Source organism: Halichoeres trimaculatus, unplaced genomic scaffold, assembly GCF_033239565.1.
Source record: "Halichoeres trimaculatus isolate MK-OKI-2021-1 unplaced genomic scaffold, fHalTri1.1 fHalTri1_scaffold_14, whole genome shotgun sequence".
Lineage (NCBI taxonomy): Eukaryota > Metazoa > Chordata > Actinopteri > Labriformes > Labridae > Halichoeres > Halichoeres trimaculatus.
Genome location: NW_027437192.1, coordinates 27,710,418 through 27,734,496, shown reverse-complemented (window position 1 = coordinate 27,734,496; position 24,079 = coordinate 27,710,418). Strand labels below are relative to the sequence as shown.

Here is a 24,079-nt window from a genome sequence, read left to right as displayed (position 1 = left end):
TATTATTTTGATTTATACTCATATATATATATATATATATATATATATATATATATATATATATATATATATATATATATATATATATATATATATATATATATATATATATATATATATAAATATATATATATATATATATATATATATATATATATATAAATATATATATATATATATATATATACATATGTGGTGTGTGTGTGTGTGTGTGTCTACTCATATAATCTTTTGGTGACGTTATGTCACCCAGCTCTCAGCACTCATGGCAGACCTGTCTATCAGTGAGGAAAATCCTCTTCCTGATGATGTTGTTATGGAGGACCTCTCGCTGCCCTCTGAACTCCTCAGGGCTGCAGCTGATGGGCTACCACAGCCCTCTCAGAAGACCCTGATAAGTGGTCTCTATAGGAGGAGGTTGATTGATGTGCATGAAGTGCATGAAAAGGGGTAGGTGATACTTTACTTCGACAATCATATTTAAACTGAGGGTCAAAAATTAGAACTATTTTTCACCTTTTTTTTTTTTATTATCTCCAGGCCGAACCCAAAGAGGAAGAAACTATACCATGATGCAACCCCTGGACAGATCAAGATGCAGCCACTCAATGTATGTGTTTGAGTGTGTGAGTGGAAGTGAATCTGGAATGTAAACCACTGTCTAGTTTTTAGAAGATTATATCCACACATTTCAGTGTGGTGTCTTTGTTTCACTGTTGTTGTTTTTTTGTTTAATATTTCATACTTTTTTTTTATTGGGGGGGTTGTTGGGTCACCCAGCTCTCAGCACTCATGGCAGACCTGTCTATCAGTGAGGAAAATCCTCTTCCTGATGATGTTGTTATGGAGGACCTCTTGCTGCCCTCTGAACTCCTCAGGGCTGCAGCTGATGGGCTACCACAGCCCTCTCAGAAGACCCTGATAAGTGGTCTCTATAGGAGGAGGTTGATTGATGTGCATGAAGTGCATGAAAAGGGGTAGGTGATACTTTACTTCTACATTCATAGTTAAAACTGAGGGTCAAAAATATGAATATTTATGTAAAACTACACTTTTTTTTTTTTAACTTTAGCCCAAATGCAAAGAGGCTGAAACTTGACTACGAGGCAACCCTCGGATCAAGATGCAGCCACCGAGTATATGTGTGTGAGTGTGTGAGTGGAAGTGAAACTGTGATTTTGTACTTCAAGTAATTGCAAAATTGTTTTTATTACCTCAGGTTTGGAGTTGTTCTCTGCACAGCCATTTGAGGAAGCAGCTGAGGAGGAGCTGTTCTCCCACGTGGCAAGTGCAGGAAGACGCTGCAGCAACGACCAAAGACGGGCTAAGGGCACAAATTAGCACAGGGTTATAAAACAAGTGGCAAATCCACTTTGGACCAAGATAAATCTTGACAGCCTTTAATATCTGCCTTATTTTCACTGGATGACCAAACTGTCTGACTTTACATCAAAAAAAGAAAAAGTGATTTATTTATAAAAATGTTTACATTATGTGGCACAGATGGCCCAGTGGCCTGGGGCCTTTATTCTGCATGACAGTCCCCATTCTCACCCAATTCCCTGCTCTATCCACTGTCCCTCCTCTCTGACAAAACACATAAAAAGCCCCAAAAAATAACTTTAAAAAAAGTTTACCTTTTTTAGGAAGACGTTTTTGTCTTCACTTGCTGCTCTGGGTCGACTTATGGCTCCTGTAATATCCATTGGCCATCAACATCTTTGAATGAAGCCATGAAAGCCCAATGTGCAAGAAAAGAAAAGAAAGATTTCTATTCTCAAAAAAATGAAGATAAATCTTCACAGCCTTTAATATGTGCCTGCTATTCACTGGGGACCAAACTGTTTGAGATTATGTGAAACGTATTTCCGTTGCTAGGCGCTACCCAAGTAGCTGCCTGTTGCAGCAGCTCTCTCGTCTTTGTCCGTTTCTTGTAGTTTTTTTGTCTCTTTTTCGTCATCTTTGTATTTGGAGTGGATCATCACTTTGTATGGTTCATTGTCGGTCACGGACACCAAACTTTTTGTGGCTTCGGCGATATTTTTTACTACTTTTCTCCTGTGTTTGTCTGGAGATCCTACATGTAACCATGGCTGCATTGTTTACATGCAAAATTAGCTGTTAGCAGCCTGTAGCATGTCAATGCTAACTAGTGTAGGGCTTGATGATTTCCCTCGAGCTGAGGAGGAGGAGGTGAGGACGATGTGCTGGTTCTCGGATGTGAGCCGGGAAGTGACGACGTGGACCTGTCCTTCCATCCATTGTTGTTGGGAACGTGGGATCTAGCCCCGGGGGATGGACGAGCTAGCTGTGCTAACCCAGCAGCATCGTGCTGTTCACGGACGTGGCTGACGGAGCTGACATCGGACGCCGGCGCCACATTGGAGGAGCTTCGCCTGCTGTGAGCAGACAGGATCCAGGAGACAGAGACTGAACAGACTGCTGGGGAGGCTCAGTCCTGGACCCTGTGGAGGTGGAGACTGGCTGGGCTGGAGAGTGGTGGACGAGTGGTGGACGGGCTGTCGTCATCTAATTTCTTATGGACCTTTTTCGCACTTTCTATACACTTTCTTACTTTTGTTTTCTTAAATGCTGCGGTGACTCCTGAATTTCCCCTCGGGGATCAATAAAGTATTTTCTATTCTATTCTATTCTATTCTATTCTATTCTATTCTATGAAGAAAAAGTAATATATTGCCAAAATGTTAAGGAAAGACATGTTTGTTTTCACATGTTCAGTTTTTTCTTTTTTTTTCAAAAACTTTTACTTTGTCCACTGCAATATTTTGGAGATTGAAGTTGTCCCAAAAGTTAACATCATGAATTTCGTGCTATGTTCATGTTTTCCTGCACATTCTCATCAAATCTGGCAGCTCCTTGTTCAATTGTTTACTTTTTGATGACAGTATTAAAAATGTGTCTTATGATGAATCTGATCCAAAGATATGCTGTGAAAATACTGATACAAAGTTATTTTCTGAAAATAGAGCCGGTCATGTTAAACTAATTTACTTCACTTATTGTTACACCTGACAGTGTTTTGCACTGACTGAAGGGTTTTTGCAGTTTCGTTTTATTTGTTGCAATGACAAATAAAGTTCTATTCTATTCTATTCTATTCTATTCTATTCTATTCTATTCTATTCTATTCTGTTTGCAGGCTCTGAATGAGGCATGTCTGAATTTGTCCACTAGAGGGCTCTATGAGACAGGTCATGGATAAAGACATGGAGGCAGTTTCATGGTAACATCAGATGAAGATATCACCAGCTGTTCAGATCAGTGATTTGTGATGTTTGAGGTGTGGGCTCTTATAAGGATACATTTCTTTTTTTGTGTGTGTGGTTGATGTGCTTCTTCATGTCAAGTCATTCCCAGTTAACCCTACATTGTCAAATGAATTATGATACATACGTTTCAAAGCCCTCCATCTCATCAGTCTGATAAAATATTTTCCTTAAAAACCTGTTCATTTGACCTCCTTACGGATTACCACACAACTACAAGCAGCTAATGGTGTATTTGGCCCTTTTCAAAATGGCTGCTTTCATGAATTTATCCACACTCTTTTTTTCAGGAAAATGATTGCTAATTTTCAAAATGCTGTTGTATGAATAACATTAATTATTAGTCCTTTTCCTAAAATAAGTATTTTCCACATCAAAAGAATGCGTATTTACTCCAAACGTAAAAAAAAAAGTTGCCAAAACTGCCCAATTATCAAATGTGATACAAAAATATATCATAAACAAAATGAGGTAGAAAAATAAAATATGTAGATTTTGGTAAGGGTGTAAATAAACATCTCAGTAACACAAAAAATGCTGGACCATTTCAATCCAGATTTATCTGAATCAGAAGTACTTTATTAAATTACTAAATTTGGTAAATTTAGGTCTTGATTCAATGCTCATTGTAGTGTGTGGAGTCATAACAGTTTTTTTTTGTTTTTGTTTTTGTTTTTTTTACTGCTCCTGAGTGCGTCGGGGCACCCCAATCTGGGGCCATGAATATCAAATGTTGAATACTTCCTGTTGGACTGCCTCCAACAAACCACTGGTGATACTTAACTAAAGAGAGGAGCAAACCAGGAAGCCTCATCAACCACATGCTGAGTGAACCAAACAAAACCCAGAGCCAAGTCGCATACTGAAGAAGAGTACCAGCCTGTGACATTATTATATATTTGTAGTCCTTTCCCTGTTTTTAGTTTCCTGATGCAACACATGGAAGGAAGCTGACTGACAAAGTCATCACCATACGTTTCTACAAGTCTGCAATTTAATTTAGTAGATTCCAAAGTCACTGCTTAGTAAGTGCAACAAACTGCTTTTTGAAATTAAGACTGACTCAATGTCTCTTGTTTCACTGTGACACTTAGTTGCGTTGCATAGTTCATGCTTTTCATTTACTTACATTTCATTTTCATTTACTTTGCATCGCCAAAGTTACGCTAGTTTATTTACTCCCTGTATGTAAAACTGAACACACATAGAAATGTAAATTACTGTCTCGCAAAAGATCCCTATCCAATACATTCAGCATGTTATACATCCTCTAATGCAGTGGTCCCCAACCCCCGGGCCTTGGACCGGTACCGATCCATGGGTCAATTTGTACAGGGCCGCATATAAAAAATACTCAACTTACATTATTTCAGTTTGATTCATTATCATTCATTATCTGATTCTGAGCAATGTTTTATTTGGAAAAATGACTGAATTATCTCTGTCATACCCGTCTATGACTCATTCTTGACATCAAACCCCCACAAAATAGACAAAAACAAACATTTTTGGAAAATTTCTTTAGGCAGGGTTAAAAATAAAAATAAAAGCAGTGAGGAGACAGAAGACGAGCCGGTCCGTAAGAAAATTGTCAGACATTAAACGGGTCTGTGGCGCAAAAAAAAGTTGGGGACCACTGCTCTAATGTACCAATAATGACATAGAAAACATAGCGCTAGCTTGATGCTAATGTACAAGGGGAACTGCATTGATATGGTTAGCATGCATCAGTGTAACTTTAGTTTACAACAGAATTTCAGAAACAAATCACAACTATTCTCTGTAAACAATACTGAAAACTTAATGTCAAAATAGAGGAAGATTTTTCTGAACAGAAAAATAGATTAAAAGTTAAATGCAGGCTCATGGTTGACTTCATCACTATGGCAAGGTTCCAAACAACTCAAACAATTGCTATAACTACTAGAGACACTAGATGGCCAAATAACAAAACAATACATCAATGTCACATGTAACATTTTACTTATTCTTATTTATTAAGGTCCAGAAATATCCAGATCCATTGACCAATTTCATATTTATCTACTTATTATAACTCAACAAAATGTTGACACAGAAAACCTGTAAAAGCTACTTTTGCTACTTAATTTATATCCATCCCTAGTATTTTCACTGTCCACATAAAAACAACAGAACCACCGTTTTCAAAAAATGTCCGCCTTAGAAATAGTTTTTCAAACCTTTGTTTCCATAGACTCAAATCTCTGTTAATGTGTTGACAAAAGCCAGAAAAGGAGACAGAGAACTGTTTTATTTTTCTAAATATTTGAATATCCTTAGCCCAAGTTGGTTTCAAGAAAAATACTAAAACTTTCTGCACAAGAAGGATGAGAGGATGAGACCCTGTGTCTAACGTCTGGGTGACAGTAAATGAAAAATTTAGGGCTGAGTTCTGTATCTTCCCTTTTCAGAAGCATCTCCGTGGAGCTGGTTAATGAGCAGTACAGGCAGCAGCTCTGTCCTCTGATGGTTCTCTTCCCTGGCACTTCATTTCCATCATAGAGGAGTATGGGGGCTCACACAGAGGCCTGGCTTACATAATTTAAGAGCGCAGTCTTTATTATCTTCTAAACTGACGAAACAGATGAGCATCTGAAGAGCTTGGGCACACACACACGCACACACACACGCTGATGAGATACTGCACTTATTTGCATTAACGACAGTAGACAAGCTTGTATCTATTGAATTTCTCTTTATTATATACACAGATAGAAAATGTTTGGCACATTTCTTTTCAAAGTACATTATATGTATTTCTTCTTAACATGTTTATGGCTCTAGGACTCACCAGTTAGTATCATACATTACTTAATTCAAACTCAAAAGGCAATCTTGGCACTTCTTCACATTCATCAGGAAGCTCCTCTGCTAATCAGGACAAAGCAGGATCCTCATAGGACAAAGTCTGATCCACATCCCTCTGCTGTGGTGGACTGTGTCACCGCTCATGTTTGGGCATAATGTCCCCTCTGTCCACCACTGCCATACCAGGCCTGCTCAGCTCTTTAGTGGAAACATCCGCATAAAATTCAGCCACCACAGGGCAGTGATCTGACGCCACGCCGCCCCACGACCAGTTATCAGGGATCCAGGGGTTAGTCAGCGCTTCTCGCACCACCATGCAGTGACCTGTTGGGAAAAAGTCAAGGAGAGGGAAAATCAGGGAATAGAAAGGTAGAAAGATACTACAAGAAAACTGATCTGCTGTCAAGGAGACCAAAGATCTGCAGTCAGATTGCTGCTAATGGAAGCTGGGATGTCTTCAGGATAGATCGTGCTCTGAGCATGTTAGTTTTAGGATGAAAGTTGTTTATCCAGGATTAAAAAATAGATTATTTTGAGGACTTCATCTGTTCAGGATTTCTCTGATACCCACCTGAATAAATTTTCTTCATGGAACGACTCAGCCAGATGTTGTCGAGGCAGCGCGTGCCCTGCGGGGAGCGGGTGCTGATGTTGGTGAACTGGGTGGAGGGTATCAGAGCGCTGAGCTTCTCCTTCCTCAGTACCTCCAGCTCTGAGCTCTGAGGAGGGCCGCCAAAATCTCCCAGCACCACCAGCTCCTTCTCGGCTGCAGAGACAAAGACAACAGATGAGAGCGTGTCCTCGGTGTCGGATCAGTGTTTGACGCTCTGATGGATGACCGACCTTTGAGAGTTTCCTGGATGCTGGGGGAGAGACGCTGACTCTTGGCCTCGTCTGTGTTGTGGTTCTTGCCGTTGGATTCTCCTGATGGAGCTGTGGTCTGAATGTGGACATTCACCATCGACAGATCATATGATCCAACCTGATGGAGAAGAAATCAACATAAAGTTAATATTACTGTGACATCTGTAACAAACAAGTCATAAGAACGCTGAGGAACTACATCACGATGAGCTGTGTGAAGTTTAATCCACATGATGACTCCAGCTTTCAGTATGTTTGGTTTTGAATTTAACAACAACTAAATTAAAAGGTTGATTGTAGATAATCTAATTGGATTAAAGCGTTAGTGTGAGATCAAATCTTGAGAATGGTTGGCTCATATAAAAAAACAACAGAAAACAAAAGTGATTTTGGTTTTATAAGAATAAAAACTCCATCTTTTATGTTCAAACTGTTGAGTAAGATTGGAATAACTTTGATCCTGAAAATCAGGATTATCCTAATTCCAGCAAAGGGCTGGATTACAGGAGATAAATGTAGGAACACTTTCATGAAGGTCAAACAAAAAAATGGTTTCACATTAATGCAAGAAAACACAAGACACGCCATGATGTTGACCTCATATTGAAAAAGTCTAACAATTAAAATACCACCCGTTTGTTATTGTTTATGTCATGCATTGTGACCACCCAGTAAGTTGTGTGTATTCAGCCTCGAAACAGCGTTAGGGATGGGTACCTTTCACATTTGAAATGATCCAGGACCGATACCCGGTACCTGGCAATCGGTACCCGTACTCAACGGTACCAATTTCTGGTACTTTTAAAAAAATATATATATATCTTTAATAATAGACATTTTTTCTTGGTTTAACATATCTATTCCTAGCCCTGCGATTGACTGGTGACCAGTCCAGGGTGTACCCCACTTCTTGCCCGATGACAGCTGGGATAGGCTCCAGCCACCCGTGACCCTGAACAGGATAAGCGGTTTAGAAAATGAATGAATGATGGTATCTATTCCTCAGTATTCCTCAACTTGCAATGCTGTGTTCATGTCTAGCATGTAAAATCACCTACTCTTCCATTACCTCACAGTCACAAGGCTGCATTTAGGTACCCAAACACAGTACCTGTTGATTTTTCGTAAATTGGTACTCGGTAATTTTGATAGAATTTGGTTGGTACCTACACCTAATTCGGTACCCATCCCTAAACAGCCAGATATGTCCCTGAGAGAAAAAGTTCTTGTGTCTTCTGTGTTTTGGTTTGTAGACTTACAGAAAAGTGAGCCAGGTAGAGTCCAGGGTGAGAGTGATTTCCGTTGCCGTTGATGGTCGGAGACTCGAGGACTGTAGCGTCTTTCAGCTCAACACCGGACGAACTGTCCCACAGAAAACCAGAGTAGCTCACTCCCTGGGAAAAGAGAATCATGGGAAATGGAGTCAGATTTTATTCAAGGAATATTTTCATTCCTTAGACGTCGGTCTATATAACCTGATGTATTACCACCAACAGTTCTGAATACATTGTTATTGTGACGGAAAGCCTCCACAATTTTCTCTGAAGAATCCTCAACTCTGTTTTCTCTCACGTTCTTTAAATCCACTTTCAATAAAACTGTGTTAAGTTATATAAAGTCAAAGATGCTTCACAGAGGTTTTAGATAACTGAAATCAACACGTTTATCCTTCTTTTTTTTTTTTCATTAAGGGATGAAGATTCTTGAAGATGGATAAGGACAACCCAGAGAGACAACCATGAGCTCCAAAGCTCAGAACTCACAAATGTTCTGTTTATTATTTTTTTCTTTTTGGTCATGTCATTTTTCTAGCAGAGATCCAACAAAGAAAGAGGCCAGGGCTTGAAGGGTTAATGTCATATTCTGTCCTGCAGTCCAGGCAGGCTGGTGAGAGCAGCAGCTCTGAGAAGTAGAGCTGAAAGGGTTAAAAAGTCAACATTTACATCCCTGAATGAGTCCAGTTCACCCAGTCTAACTGTTCCATCAATGGAAATGTTCGGTTAAATACTGTTAGCATGATGATGGTATAGTGGCGCTGCCAACTGTGCAATCAGAGGCACTATTTTTTATCTTTTCCTGCAGTTGTACCTTAACTTTAGGGTGTCCCAACTGAAGTGGTTTGTTTTTTCTTTGTTTTTTCAGATACAAGCCGTCTTTTAGATGATTTTTTGGCTTTGAGTTGAAAGCTAAATTCAGGTGAGAGCCAGCTTTAGATATCCCACCACTAGTTAGTGCTGCAAGGAAACAGGCATGAAGGGAGGGATGAAACAGATCTCACTGGTCAGGTTTTTATCAAAAACACTGGCAGATGAAAGAGAGGAAAGTGTGGAAAAAATAACTAAATCAGTAAATCAGATTTAGTTATTCAGTTCAGCCTTTCTCCTCCACCTCCTTCAGCACCTTCAGTCGTCTGATCTCTGAGGTAAATGCTGAACATTTTACTTTATCAAAATGTTTTTTTTTTGTGGTACTTTCTACAGTATCGTGTTTTAAACAATCTTTCTTATTTGTGGGTAAATCCTTCTTAATTAAAAACAAGAAACAAAAATTCTGTGTTTTGGGGGTCCAATACACATGAATGGTATTTAAATTCATTTCAATGGGGGAAAATTAATTCAACATATGTGTAATTTGTGTTACAAGTTCCATAGCAGACCTTAATTTTTGATTCAAATCATCTTTAAATGAAGAGAAAACTAAGAAGAGATCCTCTGTTCAGACTCTATTTGGTGTAACCTCCAGCTGACTGTATTTATGATCTCTTACATGAGGAGTGTTGATTAAGTGCGTTCAGAGATCAGAAAGACACACTCACTTTAATCTAACAGTACATGTTTTTTTTTTTTTTCTGATCCAGGCTTAATAAGATTAAATTCTTCAGAACAGTTTCAGCCTCGAGGTGATTCTGTGCCGGGTATCAGCAGTTCACTGTGTCAGAAGACTCGACTTTAAACACAGAGAAACATTATAGATGCAAGAATCGCCAACAAGGCCGCTGCGATTATCACAGCACTGTACGTTCAGCTCATTAGAGACAGTTTCATAACTGCAACCTCTCGCTGAGCTCTGTGGGAAACTTCTTCTCACCTGTGGTGAACTCTGATGATACAGAGTGAGACCAGAGGATAACAGCATTAGATAACGTATATGATTAAAGAGCTTTGCACAAACATCATGAGGGGAAGGTTGAGTGAGTGATGACAGAGCCCTGAATGACTGTGGATGGGATTCAGTTTGCAAAATTAATGGCTGATGCTCCTTTTTTGTGCACAGTGCCTCAGCCAAGAAGCAAAAGATACAGAGATATAACTAAAAAATAGAGCTAGACATGAGATCCTTAAAGCTCAAATCATCCTATTGTAGGTAGCAGCTCTACAAAAACTGCAGAAAAACAGCATGAGGAGAAGTGAGAGTTCAGATCTACGTGCTGTTTATCTTTCATAGAAAATCCCTCAGGTGACCTCTCCTCTCTAGCAGCTGTTTTTTTTTCTCTGAAAAGTTGTTTATGATATAAAATTCCAAGAACTAAGTGCAGCTCAGGTTAGAAAACAGAGCAGAAGTTGCCTCAAGGACACTTTGAGTCAGTAAACAGGATTTTATTTCTTTCTTTTAGTTTATCTTTTGGCCTTTGACCTTTTATTGGAGAGGATAGTCACTAGGGGACACAGAGTGAAGATGACATGCTCATACAGCTACACTGATATACTGAAGTTAAAATGACCTGCAGTGTAAATTTTCAACATAACAAAGCATCCACAGGGATATATGTTGATGAATGTTGTACCTTGCTTGAGTGTGCCGTGGGTTTTTCAGACACAACGCTTTTCCACAGCCCTCGTGAGCCTTTCCACCTCCTTACGCTGGCCAGCGTTCCTTGGTTTAACTCCACGCAGAACTGCAACGACACAGCACAGAGAGGGAACAGTCAGCAACATGCACAACTATAATGTTAAGTTCGGTGAAATAATAATGTAGTAAAATGATATTAGTAATGATGACAACGATAATGAATACATCAATGAGATAAAACAAAGCGTGAAATTCAGAAAAGTAAAAGAAAAAGTCAGGCAAACTTAACCGTTAAAATCAATAGCATAATAAAACAGTAGGAATTAGCAAAAAGGCCAAAAAAGAGATGAGATAATACAAAAATGAGGTGTGTATAAAAGTGTGTTTCAAGAAGAGGTTTTAAAAGATAAAACTGATTCTGTCGGCCTCACATCCTCATGCAGACTGTTCCACAGCTGAGGGGCTCTGATTGAAGAGGCTCTTAGTGTAAGCACAGGTGGAAAGAGTACTAAAAATTTGTACTCAAGTACAAGTACAAGTACAGTTACATTGTTTAGATTGGACTCAAATACAAGTAAAAGTACTTGTGTTGAAATGATATCTAGGTAGGGATAGGTACTGAATTAGGTACTTTTATAGTTACCGACCGAATTCTGTCAAAAGTACCAGGTACCGATTCACGTGAAATCAAACGGTACCATGTTTTGGTACCTAAACGCATCCTTGCAACTGTGAGAGAGTGGAAGAGTAGGCAATTTTTCATGATGGACATGAACACAGCATTACAAGGTTATATATTAAAAAATAAATATGTAAAATTGAAAAAAATAAATAAATAAATAAATATATATATATATATATATATATATATATATATATATATATATATATATATATATATATATATATATATATATATATATATATATGTATATATATATATATATATATATATATATATATATATAGATAGATAGATAGATAGATATATAGATATATAGATATATAGATATATATATAGATATATATAGATATATATTATTACTAAAGAAATTGATATATTTTACCATATAAACACACAAAAGTACCAAAAATTGGTACTGCTGAGTACCAGTACTGACTGCCAGGTACCTGGCATAGGTGCTGTATCGTTTCAAATGTGAAAGGTACCCATCTCTATAGCTTGGTAAAGATACAAAGTAATATTCTCAATATCTACTCAGAGTATTAATAACTTTTTAACAAGGTTTTTTTTATTATTTTAATTAATTGCTTATTTATTTTTGCGTTGTCAATAGCAGACATTCGAACTGATTTGAGGAGATGTTGTTGTCAAGGTGATGTCATGGTGTTGCTCAATCTGTGATGATGTTTCCTCTGTATAGCTCAGTAAACTACCACACATCATGTCCAAACATTACTTCATCACGTCACTAACATTTGCACTGAAAGAAAACACATTTTTAAAAACTCATTTACCCATTTGAGCTCATTTTTCATTGTTCAGCATATCATAAATGAGTTGTCGATTATTTTTTTTACTTTGAAGATATATTGTTGTATTAAGTCACAAGTGTAAACAAAGTTTGGATCACTGCAAAAAAGAATTGTTTCTGTACACATTCTGTAATCAGTATCCGTTAAAAAAAAATAAATAAATAAAAAAAAAAATATATATATATATATATATATATATATATATAAATTGATCATGCATGCACACATGCAGCGTTTCTGCCAGTGTTGCAGGAAAATCCAGTCATTATTTGCGACCCCATCTCTGTTTGAATGATGCTCCAGTGGTGTGTTTGAGAGTTTGACAGCAAAGTACAAGAAAAATCCTGGCATTAACTTTGTAAACTATCAAAGACACAAATGTCTAAAGATAAACTGACTGAGTGATTGATGAGACGTTGATTTCCACATGTAACTCATTCCCACACGCAGACTTAACAACAGCTCATTTAACGTCTCCAAAAATGATAGGAAGCACTCAGGATAACTGAGGCAACTCCAGGTATGACCACAAGTACTCGTCAAGTATCCACTCGGCGTGACCACCAGGCACCTGTTTTCCTTTCTTTACGTCATTGGTGTGGTTGTGATCGGACAGCTTTATTGGCTACAATATGCAGCTGGAAGGTTTAAATGTTGATTCAAATGTTGGGCGTACTCAGTGATGACTTGTGATTTTAAAAGTAGTGAAGTAGATGACACGGTGAAAATTGTACTGGAGTGTAAGTAAAATTACACACTTGAAAAATGTACTCATAAAGTACAAGTACACCAAAAATCTGCTTAATTACAGTAACTTGAGTATTTGTGATTCATTACTCCTGGGTGTAAGTCGGTGTCAGAGTGGTGCTCCCATTAATAATTTAATTTAATTTAATTTAATTTAATTTAATTTAATTTAATTTAATTTAATTTAATTTAATTTGATTTGATTTGATTTAATTTAATTTAATTTAATTTAATTTAATTTAATTTAATTTAATTTAATAATTAAATTTAGTTTAACATAATTTAATTAACTTTTTTTTTTTTTTTGGGGGGGGGGGACTTTGTAAATAAACAAAGCAGTGTGACTTTCACAGTCCAACCTTCCCCCAGCATTCCTGTGGTCGAACAGGAAAGCTTCACGCTGTGAGGGACGCGCTTGAAGAAGCCAGTCTTGAAATCTTCAGGGGATGAGCTCCTTGAAACTTCTAGAAGTTTCTGGAATTCTTCAGGAGCGCATAATTGAGAGAGAGTTTTTGTTTGGTGCTTTTGTAACTCTGGGGAAATGATGATCAGTTATCTGAGATCTCAAGAAAACAAGTGACATTAAATCGCTTTTAGTGGAAAACTGAGGGGATGTATGGTGTGGATGTGGGCTGAAAGCTGCAGAGCTAAAACATTTGTGGTAAGGACATGAAATCTGAATTAAAGAAATGCTTTGTTGTGTAACTTTAAAACCTGAAAAGAAACATTAGAGAGCATGTTATGAAGAAAAAATTATATTCAAATATTTTTGGAGACCCTTAAGCGCTTTTACTTTTAGATTATAGATATGAAAATTAGAGCATTAAATCCAAAACCCTCACACACACACACACACACTCACACACACAGTTATCAGCCTGTAGGGCAGAACACTAAAATCTCCTGATGTTTGTTTGATAATTAAAGACTAACACAACTTTCCCTCTGCGTTTAATGAGCGTCTAATCCGTCTGAAACTCATGACAGCGCGTCGCTCACTCAGGCTGTTGTTCTTCATTTGAACACTTGAGGGCAGATTAAACGATCGGCAGCAAAAACATGTTTTTCTTCACAGAAACAATACAGAGTTCAGTGAACTGGAATGGCCTCAGCCGATCTCAGAGAGGAAACTCACGGGGAAAGAGGAAGCCTCCATGTCAACATTCACTGAGAGGGTGCTGTAACTTTTCAGAGAAACCGCTCCGGTTCCTCACGGTGGAAATTAAATAAGAAAGAGGAAGGAAAGAGCTGAAGGAAGCTGCAGAGGAGAACATGAAGGCTCAGGTTGCTGCTCGGACTGACCTGGATCTAAATTTAACCTGAAAGGCTCCCTGTGGGACGCCAGGAGAGTCAGAGGAACCCCACCCAAAGCTGGAACGCATAATCATGACCTCTTCATTAAACACACACACTAACAACAACAACAACAACATGCTGAATTAGAGGTGAAAGAAGAAGAATAAGCGTCAAAGCTGCAAGCTAACAATGTCAACATGCTCCCATGCTCTATAAAACCTCACAAACACAGAAGTCACCCCTGATGTCCCCTCTACAATAACCCTGAGCTACCGTGACTCCTGTGGAGGTGCCTCAGGATAAAAATACCCTGTCACCTTCCAGCTACCGTTGAGCAAACTAAGCATAGATATTTTATGAGTTTTCCAGATGAGAAGAAACAAGAGCCTGCTGCCCTCGATACAAACAGTTTCTTTTCTCTGCTGGAGCAGGGTCACCAGGTCCACGGCTTTCCTGTGAAACCTGACTTCTAGATTTTTCTGTTCCCGGACTGAGTCGGCCTCTTTTTTTAACGTCAGATAATAAAACTCCACAAAATAAACACATTAAACTAAAACTAAACTACTGTATCAACGCCCAAATCCAAACAAATTGACATAAAGATCTGAATGTGAAATATGTCTAACAATCAAACACACATGAACACACAAAGACAGACATAACCCCACCCACACACACAACTGTCACTGCTGCCGGCAATTGCAGTTTATGAACTGTTAGCACTTGGTTTTACTGTTATAAACAGGATGTTTACACTTTTTGTTTACGTTAAATTATACAGTACAGAAACGTTATGATGTGCTTTGGTAGAAACTGATAGTTACAAACATGTGTCATCCAGAAAGGAGAAGGAAAGATTCTTTTCTGGCTCTGCTTAACAGCACTTAATATCTTTAGTAGTTTAAGAAGCAAATTGAAATACAGTGAAGGAAAACTGCTTTAGTGTTAGTATATTGACTATCAATAATGTTTTTTTCATTTTTTTATTTTTTTATTTACCTAAAGTAATGAGTTGACAATGATAGTTCACTTTAGTGGCAGTGTATGGAGTGGTACTATTTTAGAGCCTTATATTATCTTAAAGAGGCTTTACACAGTCTGCTTGGTCCCCCATATGAGCTTTTTATATACAGCTCAAAAATGATCTCTTTTCCTCTAACTGGTGTTTTAGAGAATATTATTTTAGCCTCTGTCCAAAATACTTGACTTTAGCTGCTGTCTCTTTAAGGCTGAAAGCTCCAAAAACCCCCTTCTCTTTGACTGGCCAGCACTTTGGAGGGCCATCAGAAGCGGAGCTATGAGCAGACTTTGGTGTTTGTGGTCATGAAGAAGTTTGGAGATTCCTCTGTTCTCATGATTTCGGCAAGTCTCAAGAAGATTGTGTGTTATGTTTTTTTTTTTTTTTTTTGTTAGAGAAGACCATTTTGATCAGTTTACAGGCAGATTCAAGGATTTCTACAACATGAATATGTAGCAGTTTAAAAATCTGCACACATTTAGTCCAAACATCCAGCGCTTTTACATTATATCTATTTTTAAAATAGGCTATGGGAGAGTAGAACCCCCCCCCCCCCCCTTCAAAGGTAGGGTATGCAGGAATTTTCCTAATTTGTTGTTAAACACAAATTTCAAACTGGGCTCCTCCTCCTTGGATCAGTGCCAGCAGCAGCACACACCCACTGCCTCCAACTGAAGCTACATGAACACACTCACGAGCCCACTGCTCTCCAAGTGCCTGAACGCGAATGAAAGTCAAGCCAAGCTTCACCCTTGTTTGGGAAAAAAGCTTTATCTGTTTGACATTTCTTTTCACTTTGGTTGTGTTTTTCTGTTTTTCTTCCTCTGTGCTACGTCCACTATCTTAGCTGCTCTGATTAAATTCTTCACCTTGTTATCATCAACACACAAAGTCACTTATGCAATGGGTGCTCTGTGACTGGCTGATGTGACAACACACAGGCTGAGGAGGGGGTTGAGGCAGACAGAGACACTGACATACATGTAAAGATTGCCTGTAGGAGACAGGATTATTTCTGTGAAAGTTGAAATTTCAGTTTTTCAGGAAATCCTGCAAACCCTACCTTTATAATTCACAAAGCCATTGGGCTTTTTCACCTACATCTGGAAATCTTGTACCTTGAATAAAGAAAAGTATCCACCCAAAGACTGAATTAAAAAAATGGCCGTCATCTCGCAAGGCTCAAAATGAGGTCGCCACAAAAACTGCTCCCCCTGGTGGCTGGCTGTAGTACAAGTCAAAAACTCTGTCTCCCCTGTCATTCCCGATGGGCTGTGGTCAAACTTAAAAATAAATAAATAAATAAACCCACCTCTTAGAAATGATTCTCACATCCATATGTTGTGGTGATATGCAGATATTATTGGGTTGTGTGGTGTTGTGGCATTTAAAGATATTTAAAGATGATTGACAGCTGCTTGTGTAGTTTTCTTCAGGTATAGCAAGATATGCTGGGAAGAAGAGCCAAAAAGAGATCAGACTTTCCTAACAGAAAAAAAAAAAAGAAAAAAAATATATGTATATACAGTCTACAGTCTATGGTTCCACCCTGGGAGCATGAACTGGCATTTAATGTTGAAATCTGGTTTTAATCAGGTCTGGATGTCCAAAACCTGATTTCAAATATTGTTCCAAAATTCTCTAAGACAGAGAGGACATAACAGCGAAAAAATTTGTATATTAAAATAATCCTTTTTGTTTTAAGTATTTTATTACTGTTACTGAGTGGGTGGTTTTTCCTCATTTGGACCAAAGGGTGTGTGTCAAAACAGTAAAGTACATCCTGTCTCAGTCTGCTGAGCCCTTTAAGGTAAAATGATGTGAATCATTTTCTGCAGATTGAGATAAAATTGACTTGACCAAACTCAGAGAGCTGCAGTGAGACGTACAACCAGCCTCTGTGCTCACGGGCTCATCGCTGAGTAAGTTATAATTTTAATAAGAAAGCAATTTCAGACAGGCAGGAGGTTAAAACCCCTAACAGGATTTATTTTCAGCCAAAGTCCTCAGGGACCACTGACCCTGAAAGTGTACAATGATAGATTACTCGCGTATATCACCGTGCCAAAACACAAAACAGCCTCATAATTCAGCCTGTGAGGAGCAAAGTGCAGCGCAGCATGCAGTAATGCAGGCCTGGCAGGGAGCCCGGGAGGAGACCAGCAGAGGTGGAGAGTTGTACTGAGACACCTGGACAGATCAGGTACAGGATATAAACACTGGAGCATGGGCTCTGTTTTACTGCCTGGGATTTAATCATCTGATCACAGCTCTGAATGTTAATCGACTGCACAGAAAGAGGCTGTATCTTTCTGTTTCAAAGCCATAACACTTGTCTTCAGCAGGCCTTAAGAGTTTGAGGATTAAGAGACCTGGATCCAGCTCAGGAGAGGCACACAAGGGTGAATAACACAACAGAGAGAGATGAGCTGTGTTTGTTAGATCCTTATTTATCTTTATTGGCACACGACTGATTGCTTTAAGAAAGAGATCCGAGTCTAATGCGGCTGATTCAATAAAGGCTGGGTCATGTGATTAAAGCTTCTTCACTTCCCCTGGTTCAAGCCTCTCACAGCCACTTTGACTAAAACAAGAGCAACAAAAAACTCTTTGAAACAGGACGAACAAGCGAAGGAAAAGAGGAGCAAACAACGCTGAACCCAGTGAACCTTCAGAGTAGAGCCAGAGAGCCGAGTCCGACGCTGCCAACGCAGAACAACAGCGAGCAGAGAGGGAGAGTGTTGGTTCATTTGTCCACTTATTGCCTGTTGATGGTGTATTTGCACAAAGCCTGTTTGGAAGTAACCACCAAAGCCTTTGACAGCACGAGTGAATCACGAGGAGCACAGAGCCTGACCGCAGAGTTCCTTAGCGACACAACAGAAGGAAGACAACAGGCTCACACGCTCTGGGTGACCGAGAGCCACACTTTCTCTCCACAACAAGTCCACCAACGTCTCAGGGACATGCTCTGTGGGGGGTATGGACACCAACTGACAAAGGCATGAAAAACTCACTGTTTTAAGGAGTTCTCAATATTGATTCTTTTGAGCCTACAGCTAACGATAACCCGCTCCTGATCAGAGATACCGACAAATTTACAAGTTACAAGTTTACAATTTTGTATTTTAAGTCCCTGTGAGGAGTTTCTAAGAGATATTAAAAAGTCTCATTTCTAGATAAAAGCCTGATCATAATCCACAATCTAAATGAGATTATCAGCGCCAAAATAGGTTATTTCCAAATGCTATTTCCAGTATCTGCAGTCAGGTAGTCCAAAACTGGACTGATTGACAGCACATCCTCAGCCAGCAAACCCCAACCCAGAACTCAAGATCGGTACACCAAAATCTCCTCCACCCACCCAGAACTAAGCTCTGGGCTTTTGGGCCTTTTGCGCTGCTGCACCACATCTGTGGAACTCCCAGTTCAGTCACCTCAGGACCCCAAAGACAGTGGATGGTTTTAAGAGACACTTAAAGATATTCCTCCTTTAACTTTTAATAGTGCATTTTTTTTTGTTTTTAAACAAAATAATAATAATAATAATAATAATAATTTTTCTTGTAGCACTTTGAGATTTCAAAGAAAGGACAAGTGTGTCATGAATAAAATTTATTATTATAATTATCACCTAGAAGTCCCTATGACACAAAGTTCAGGGCTTTGGACACTATCTAAAAAAAGCTGTTGTTTTCTATGATAAGACTCCATATCCCATGAGCACTTGCACCCACTGTTGTAAAGATGTGACACTTGCCAAGTCGTGCATTTGTTCTGGAGCAGAGCTTCTTTTTAACACCACGTTGCTTTGTTCAAGACAACATTTCCCAAGATGCAAAGCAACAAGATTATGATTTAATTTGTAGTTACCAAGAGCTCTTTTTTTTAGAAACGTGACTACATTCAAGCTCTGTAAACTCAGTTTGTAGTTTAGTGTTCAGAAGGTGAGCAGAGTATCTGTTTAGTGTTCCTCACAGCCCAGTGCTCTGAGATGTGTCTGTAGCGTGTAATGTTGGTAAATCTCCCATTCCTACTAAGGGTGGGAGAAAAAAAAATTGATATACCAGGATTTTTAGTAAAAAAAAAAGTTCTTTTTTAAAAAAAATTCAAATTCTTCATTTCCGTCTTTGTTTATAAACTGGATTTGAAAAAAGGCACCACTTTAACTTTTCTCTGGCAGAGGGTGAAATGTTTCTCTCTGACTCATGTGATGTGCATTTCATGGGGAGATATGGCTCCTGATGTAGACATCATCATCCTCATTTAACTTTTTCACAAGGTCTGGTGGTAAAAAAGAAAACTGAAAAAATCATAATAGAATTGAGTTGCGAAAATAACATATCACCCCAGCCCTACTGGTTATGTCCTACCAGTGCTCATCTACCAACTCCAACCTCACCGAGCAGAGCTAACGTAACCTCACTCTTCATTTTTTTGATAGACTCTCAAGTTTGGATCTGTTTGTGAAGTTATAAGACTCCAGAGTACAACAGTCAGCTGAGGTAATGAGGAGCCTTTATAACTTAAACCAGCCCTGTAATAAGTCTCCTGAATTTAGGACTACATCAAAGACCTCAGACTGAGAAGTTTTGAGCTCCACTGCAACAAGTGGAGCAAAGATCTGAGAGAATGTGAAACTTTTCTGATGTTCTCTGCAGGAAGAGAAACTGCAGGACAGAAGATGAAAAGAGAGGGTGCTAATGACTAAGACAGAGAAGACAGGCAGAGAATCAGCGTGGGAGGCTGGCAGGAGAGAAAACACTGCAGTGTGGGCTCGAGCTTGTCCAGAGTTAACTCGTCCTCCCACCACCTCCCGCTCTCCATCCAAAATACTCCACTGCTGACCTACTTCCCTCTGCAGCAGGCTCTGATTTCTCTGCCAAGGATCCATCTGGTGTCCCGTTCAGAAGGTGACACTGCTCGTATGCAAACAAGTGTGTAGGCTGAGCGGGAATACATCATACTGCTCAGAGCGCTGGGCTGAACTCTGACATTTCAGGGATACGTTTGTGTAGAGGTGCAGTCAACCTACTTCTCAGCTGAGTGGGAGCGCTGACTGTACTTCTGATGTTAGAAATGTTATTGGAGAGTTTACTGAAACTGGCACAACGAGGTCCTCAAAGTTAAACCAAAGTTTCATCCTGAAAGAGAACTGCTGAGTATTTGCCTTTGTGAGAAGGTAAATCCATGCAGATCTTTAACAGTGTAATGAGCTTTAAGAGAACAGAGATTTGGCAGGACAAACAGCAACAGCATTAGCTGCTGCATTACCTGCTCTTACTTTGAGTATCAACTTTAAAGACAGAGTTCAGTTAGTCGAAGGTTGCAGGCAGAGATTGAGAAAATCTGTTCCTCAGAATCCTTAAGTCAAGTAAAATAAATGAACAGAGATGTAAAAAAACAGATTTAAAAGATAAATCTTATTTTCTGGTTTCATGTGAAATCTTCAGCTGCTGAAGCTCAGGAGAACTGATGAGGTCTAGAGTTTATAACTCAAAGATTGTGAAAATCCTGCACGTTGTCCAACTTGTAAAAAAGGTTTCAGTAACCTTTCTGCACAAACCTTCTTCAGGCTTCGTCACACAGTGGGCTGCAAAATTATTCAGATTCACCGTTACTATTTATGTCAGATCCTCATACTTCTGTCTTAGATAACTTTTCATTTATTGCTTGTTTTTGAATATTGTTAAAGTCTTATGCTTTGCATTTTCTGTTTCATGTCATGTATTATATGGGTACTGGTGGAGGCTGCAGATACCAGCAGCAGATACTCTAGGCAAGAAAATCTTACGTCGAGCAAGTCCTCCTCACCACAAGTTGCTGCTAATTGCTGCAGTTTAACACAACGCCAAATGTGCGCCAGGTCTTGTTCAGACAACATGAATGAACCAGTGAGAGTTAGCAGTTTAAGGGTTTAATTTTGCACTTTAGGTTACTTTAAAAAAATATTTAAACTCTGACAGTTGTTAGTTTTGTTTTGCACTTTAAATATATATTTTTTATATTTATCAAAAAAAACTAAAGTCAGAGAGAGTTGTTTGTGTTTTATTTGAACTTCATGTCAGAGTGACTGTGCTGTCTTTGTTCAAAATGATCTGTCACTATTAAATGAAATTTTATGTATCAGGAGTACTAGTAGTGTCAGTAATTGGTATCGGCGAGTACTCAAGAGGGGGTACTTGTACTGATATCGTCTGCATAAAAAATGGTATCTATCTGTTACCAAAACTTTAGCAGTGTAATGACATTATGATCATTTCTATCATCTATCTGACTTCAGCGGGGAAGCGTAGAGTGGGTTGTTCCACTGTGGAAACTGGACGATCATTGGATAAATGCTGGGCTTTGTCCCACCCACCGGACGCTCAGCGTCTCTGGGGGTCTATGAGGCAGTGGGCTGGCCTGGATGCTGGGCTTCTGCATGATGATTGGATGATCCGTCTGAGGCCGAATCCCTCTTTGATTGACAGTGAAATGAGCCAGTCAGAGATCTTGAAGTATAACCCTCCACCAGAGCATCTTCTCGGTTGTACATTCAGTTGTTCTGAACTGGTGCGGAGGCTTTATTGATCCTCAGCAAGTTTACTTTTCTTAAAAACGATGAGCATTGTGTTTAAAGATTCTCTCTCTTTTCACCAATAAGCAGCTCCAGCTCCAGCTGGGGAGCTTCTCCCCCTGTCACTCACACTTACAGCCTACAGGTGTAGATAGGAGCTTCTCCTGTCTAAAGCGGCTCAAGTCTTACGCCCGCAACACAATGGGCTGAGGCCGCTTAAGCAGTCTAGCTCTGCTGGCCATTGAGAGAACACTGGTAAAATCCCTGGAAAAAACACTTGGTTGGTACGACAGGGTCACAGATCATTTTCTTGTAAAGGAACCGAGGGTAGAATTTACGTTTGAGTGAATAAGCAAATTTATGATGTAGGCCGGAAAAATATGAGCTTCCCCTCCTTGACTGACCAGCAGCCGCCACTGGCATCTAGTGTTTAAAAAAATCGACTGACACCAACTGAACTTAGCTTTTCAGGACCACTTCCAAGTAATATTTTTTCATGAGACCAGTAACCAATATTTGGAACAGATATGCAGTGGTTTGCACAGAGGTGGGGTTCCTCGTGGCACAATTGTTGAGAACAAAGTGCTTGCTTGGGAGCCAAAATGAGCTTTTTTCCAAGAATTTCTGCACAAGCACCTCTTTAATGTCTTTAGAAACATTAATGAAAACTGATAAAGCAAGATGTCTTTCAAAAACCAAAGGAAGGTTGATTTCAGGAACAGAGTGATTCTGGAGAAATGGGAGAATGATTATTTCTGTGGAGTTTAAGGGAAATCTCGTGGGTTTCATATGTACAGAGAAAGTTGCTGTTCTTAAGGAGTGTGTCCCTACGCAACATATTTCAACCACACATGTGGAGCAGTTTGCAAAAAACCAGGAAGATGAACAGACACAATAAGCTGCAAAGCTAAAGAAAGAGCTGTCAATAAAAGAAAACTTATCCGAGAGAAAAAGAAAGGAGGCAAATCCAGGCTTAGTGATGTCCATCTTCAAGCCACACTGAGGGTTTCAAACTAACACCTCCCTCAGAGCAAATGTGGCCCAGCTGTCTGAGAAGAAGAGCTCTCAGGTGTCTGACAGCAAGCAAAGACAAATATGAGAGTGAAATAATTCATGTTGAAAAGTACAGATCTAAACCTGGTGACCCCGTTCTGACACGACCGGATGCTCAGCGGCACTCAGGCAATTTGAGTTCAAGACCGCTGATATGCAGGAACTATCAGTTGACCAGTTACATCACACAGTCCTACGGCATTTAGCCAATCAGATCATCTTGTGGGTCAGTAGGTCAGACTGAGGGGTGAATGAAACCAGACCCTAAGGGGAAGATGCTCGAGGAGGGACTAAAGTAGTTCACAAAACAGAGCCTCTTGGCTCGTTATTAGAGCTGGGTGTTCAGTTGGATATTTCACACCTTCACATGAGTTCCTGAGTGAAGTAGCATCACATTAACTTTATTTAGTAACAAGACTAAACAGCTTATCAACCAAACTGGCCTGTTTATGTCAGAAACTGAAAGATTATCCTTCACTTGTGAGTTTTAATCAATCTAAAAAAAAGTTATTTTTGCTTTTATTAAAGTCAGATTTAGTTTGCTTGTCCTGTGTGATAGATGAGAGCAGTATAAAGTATTAAAGAAATAAATAACTAGTTTAGGGAATGCCTTAAACATGCATCAAAATATCACGCTTGTTTGTTGATTGTTGGTTTGTGTTTGTCAGATTAGCGCAGGTGGCAGAGAGATCAGATGGAAAATGATGAACCAGAAGATCTTAAAGTAAACATACGGCTGAGTTAACAAACTTGTTAGAGCTAAAGATTCCTCTGTGTCTCCGGAGAAACCTGACAGTCTGATGTGTGTGAACGTGTCAGCTGATTTATGCTAACATCTTAATTCCCAGAATTACAGAAATCTGCATCCAATATGAATCTGATGTTCCCAGATTACTGACGCTGCTGAAGAGGACACTCTCTAACCCAGAGCTCTGTCATATTTATAGCACTGAACACACAGGAGAGCGCTAACACAGTTCAAACCTGTGAGATAGAGGACACTCACACTCAGGAGACACACACAAACACAGAGGAGAGAGGGGAGCATATTAAACAAATGGAAAACACTGAGTGAGAGTTTGAGAGTGCGTTGAGTCATCTCATTTATAACGCTGCAAATCAAAGCAGCCTTCAACACGC

At 39.2% G+C, this 24,079-nt stretch overlaps 1 protein-coding gene across 1 annotated transcript in view; it reads right to left on the bottom strand.

Annotated features, from left to right (window-relative positions):
- Positions 1–5,983: 5,983 nt before the first annotated feature.
- eepd1 (endonuclease/exonuclease/phosphatase family domain containing 1) overlaps positions 5,984–24,079 on the bottom strand; it is a 40,512-nt gene continuing 22,416 nt past the window's right edge. The window contains exons 4-8 of the mRNA XM_074686940.1: positions 10,765–10,875; positions 8,240–8,374; positions 6,960–7,098; positions 6,688–6,882; positions 5,984–6,440 (exon numbers count right to left, since the gene is read on the bottom strand). Coding sequence (XP_074543041.1) covers positions 6,250–6,440; positions 6,688–6,882; positions 6,960–7,098; positions 8,240–8,374; positions 10,765–10,875 — 771 coding nt within the window. The 3' untranslated portion in view covers positions 5,984–6,249. The remainder of the gene's footprint in view (positions 6,441–6,687; positions 6,883–6,959; positions 7,099–8,239; positions 8,375–10,764; positions 10,876–24,079) is intronic.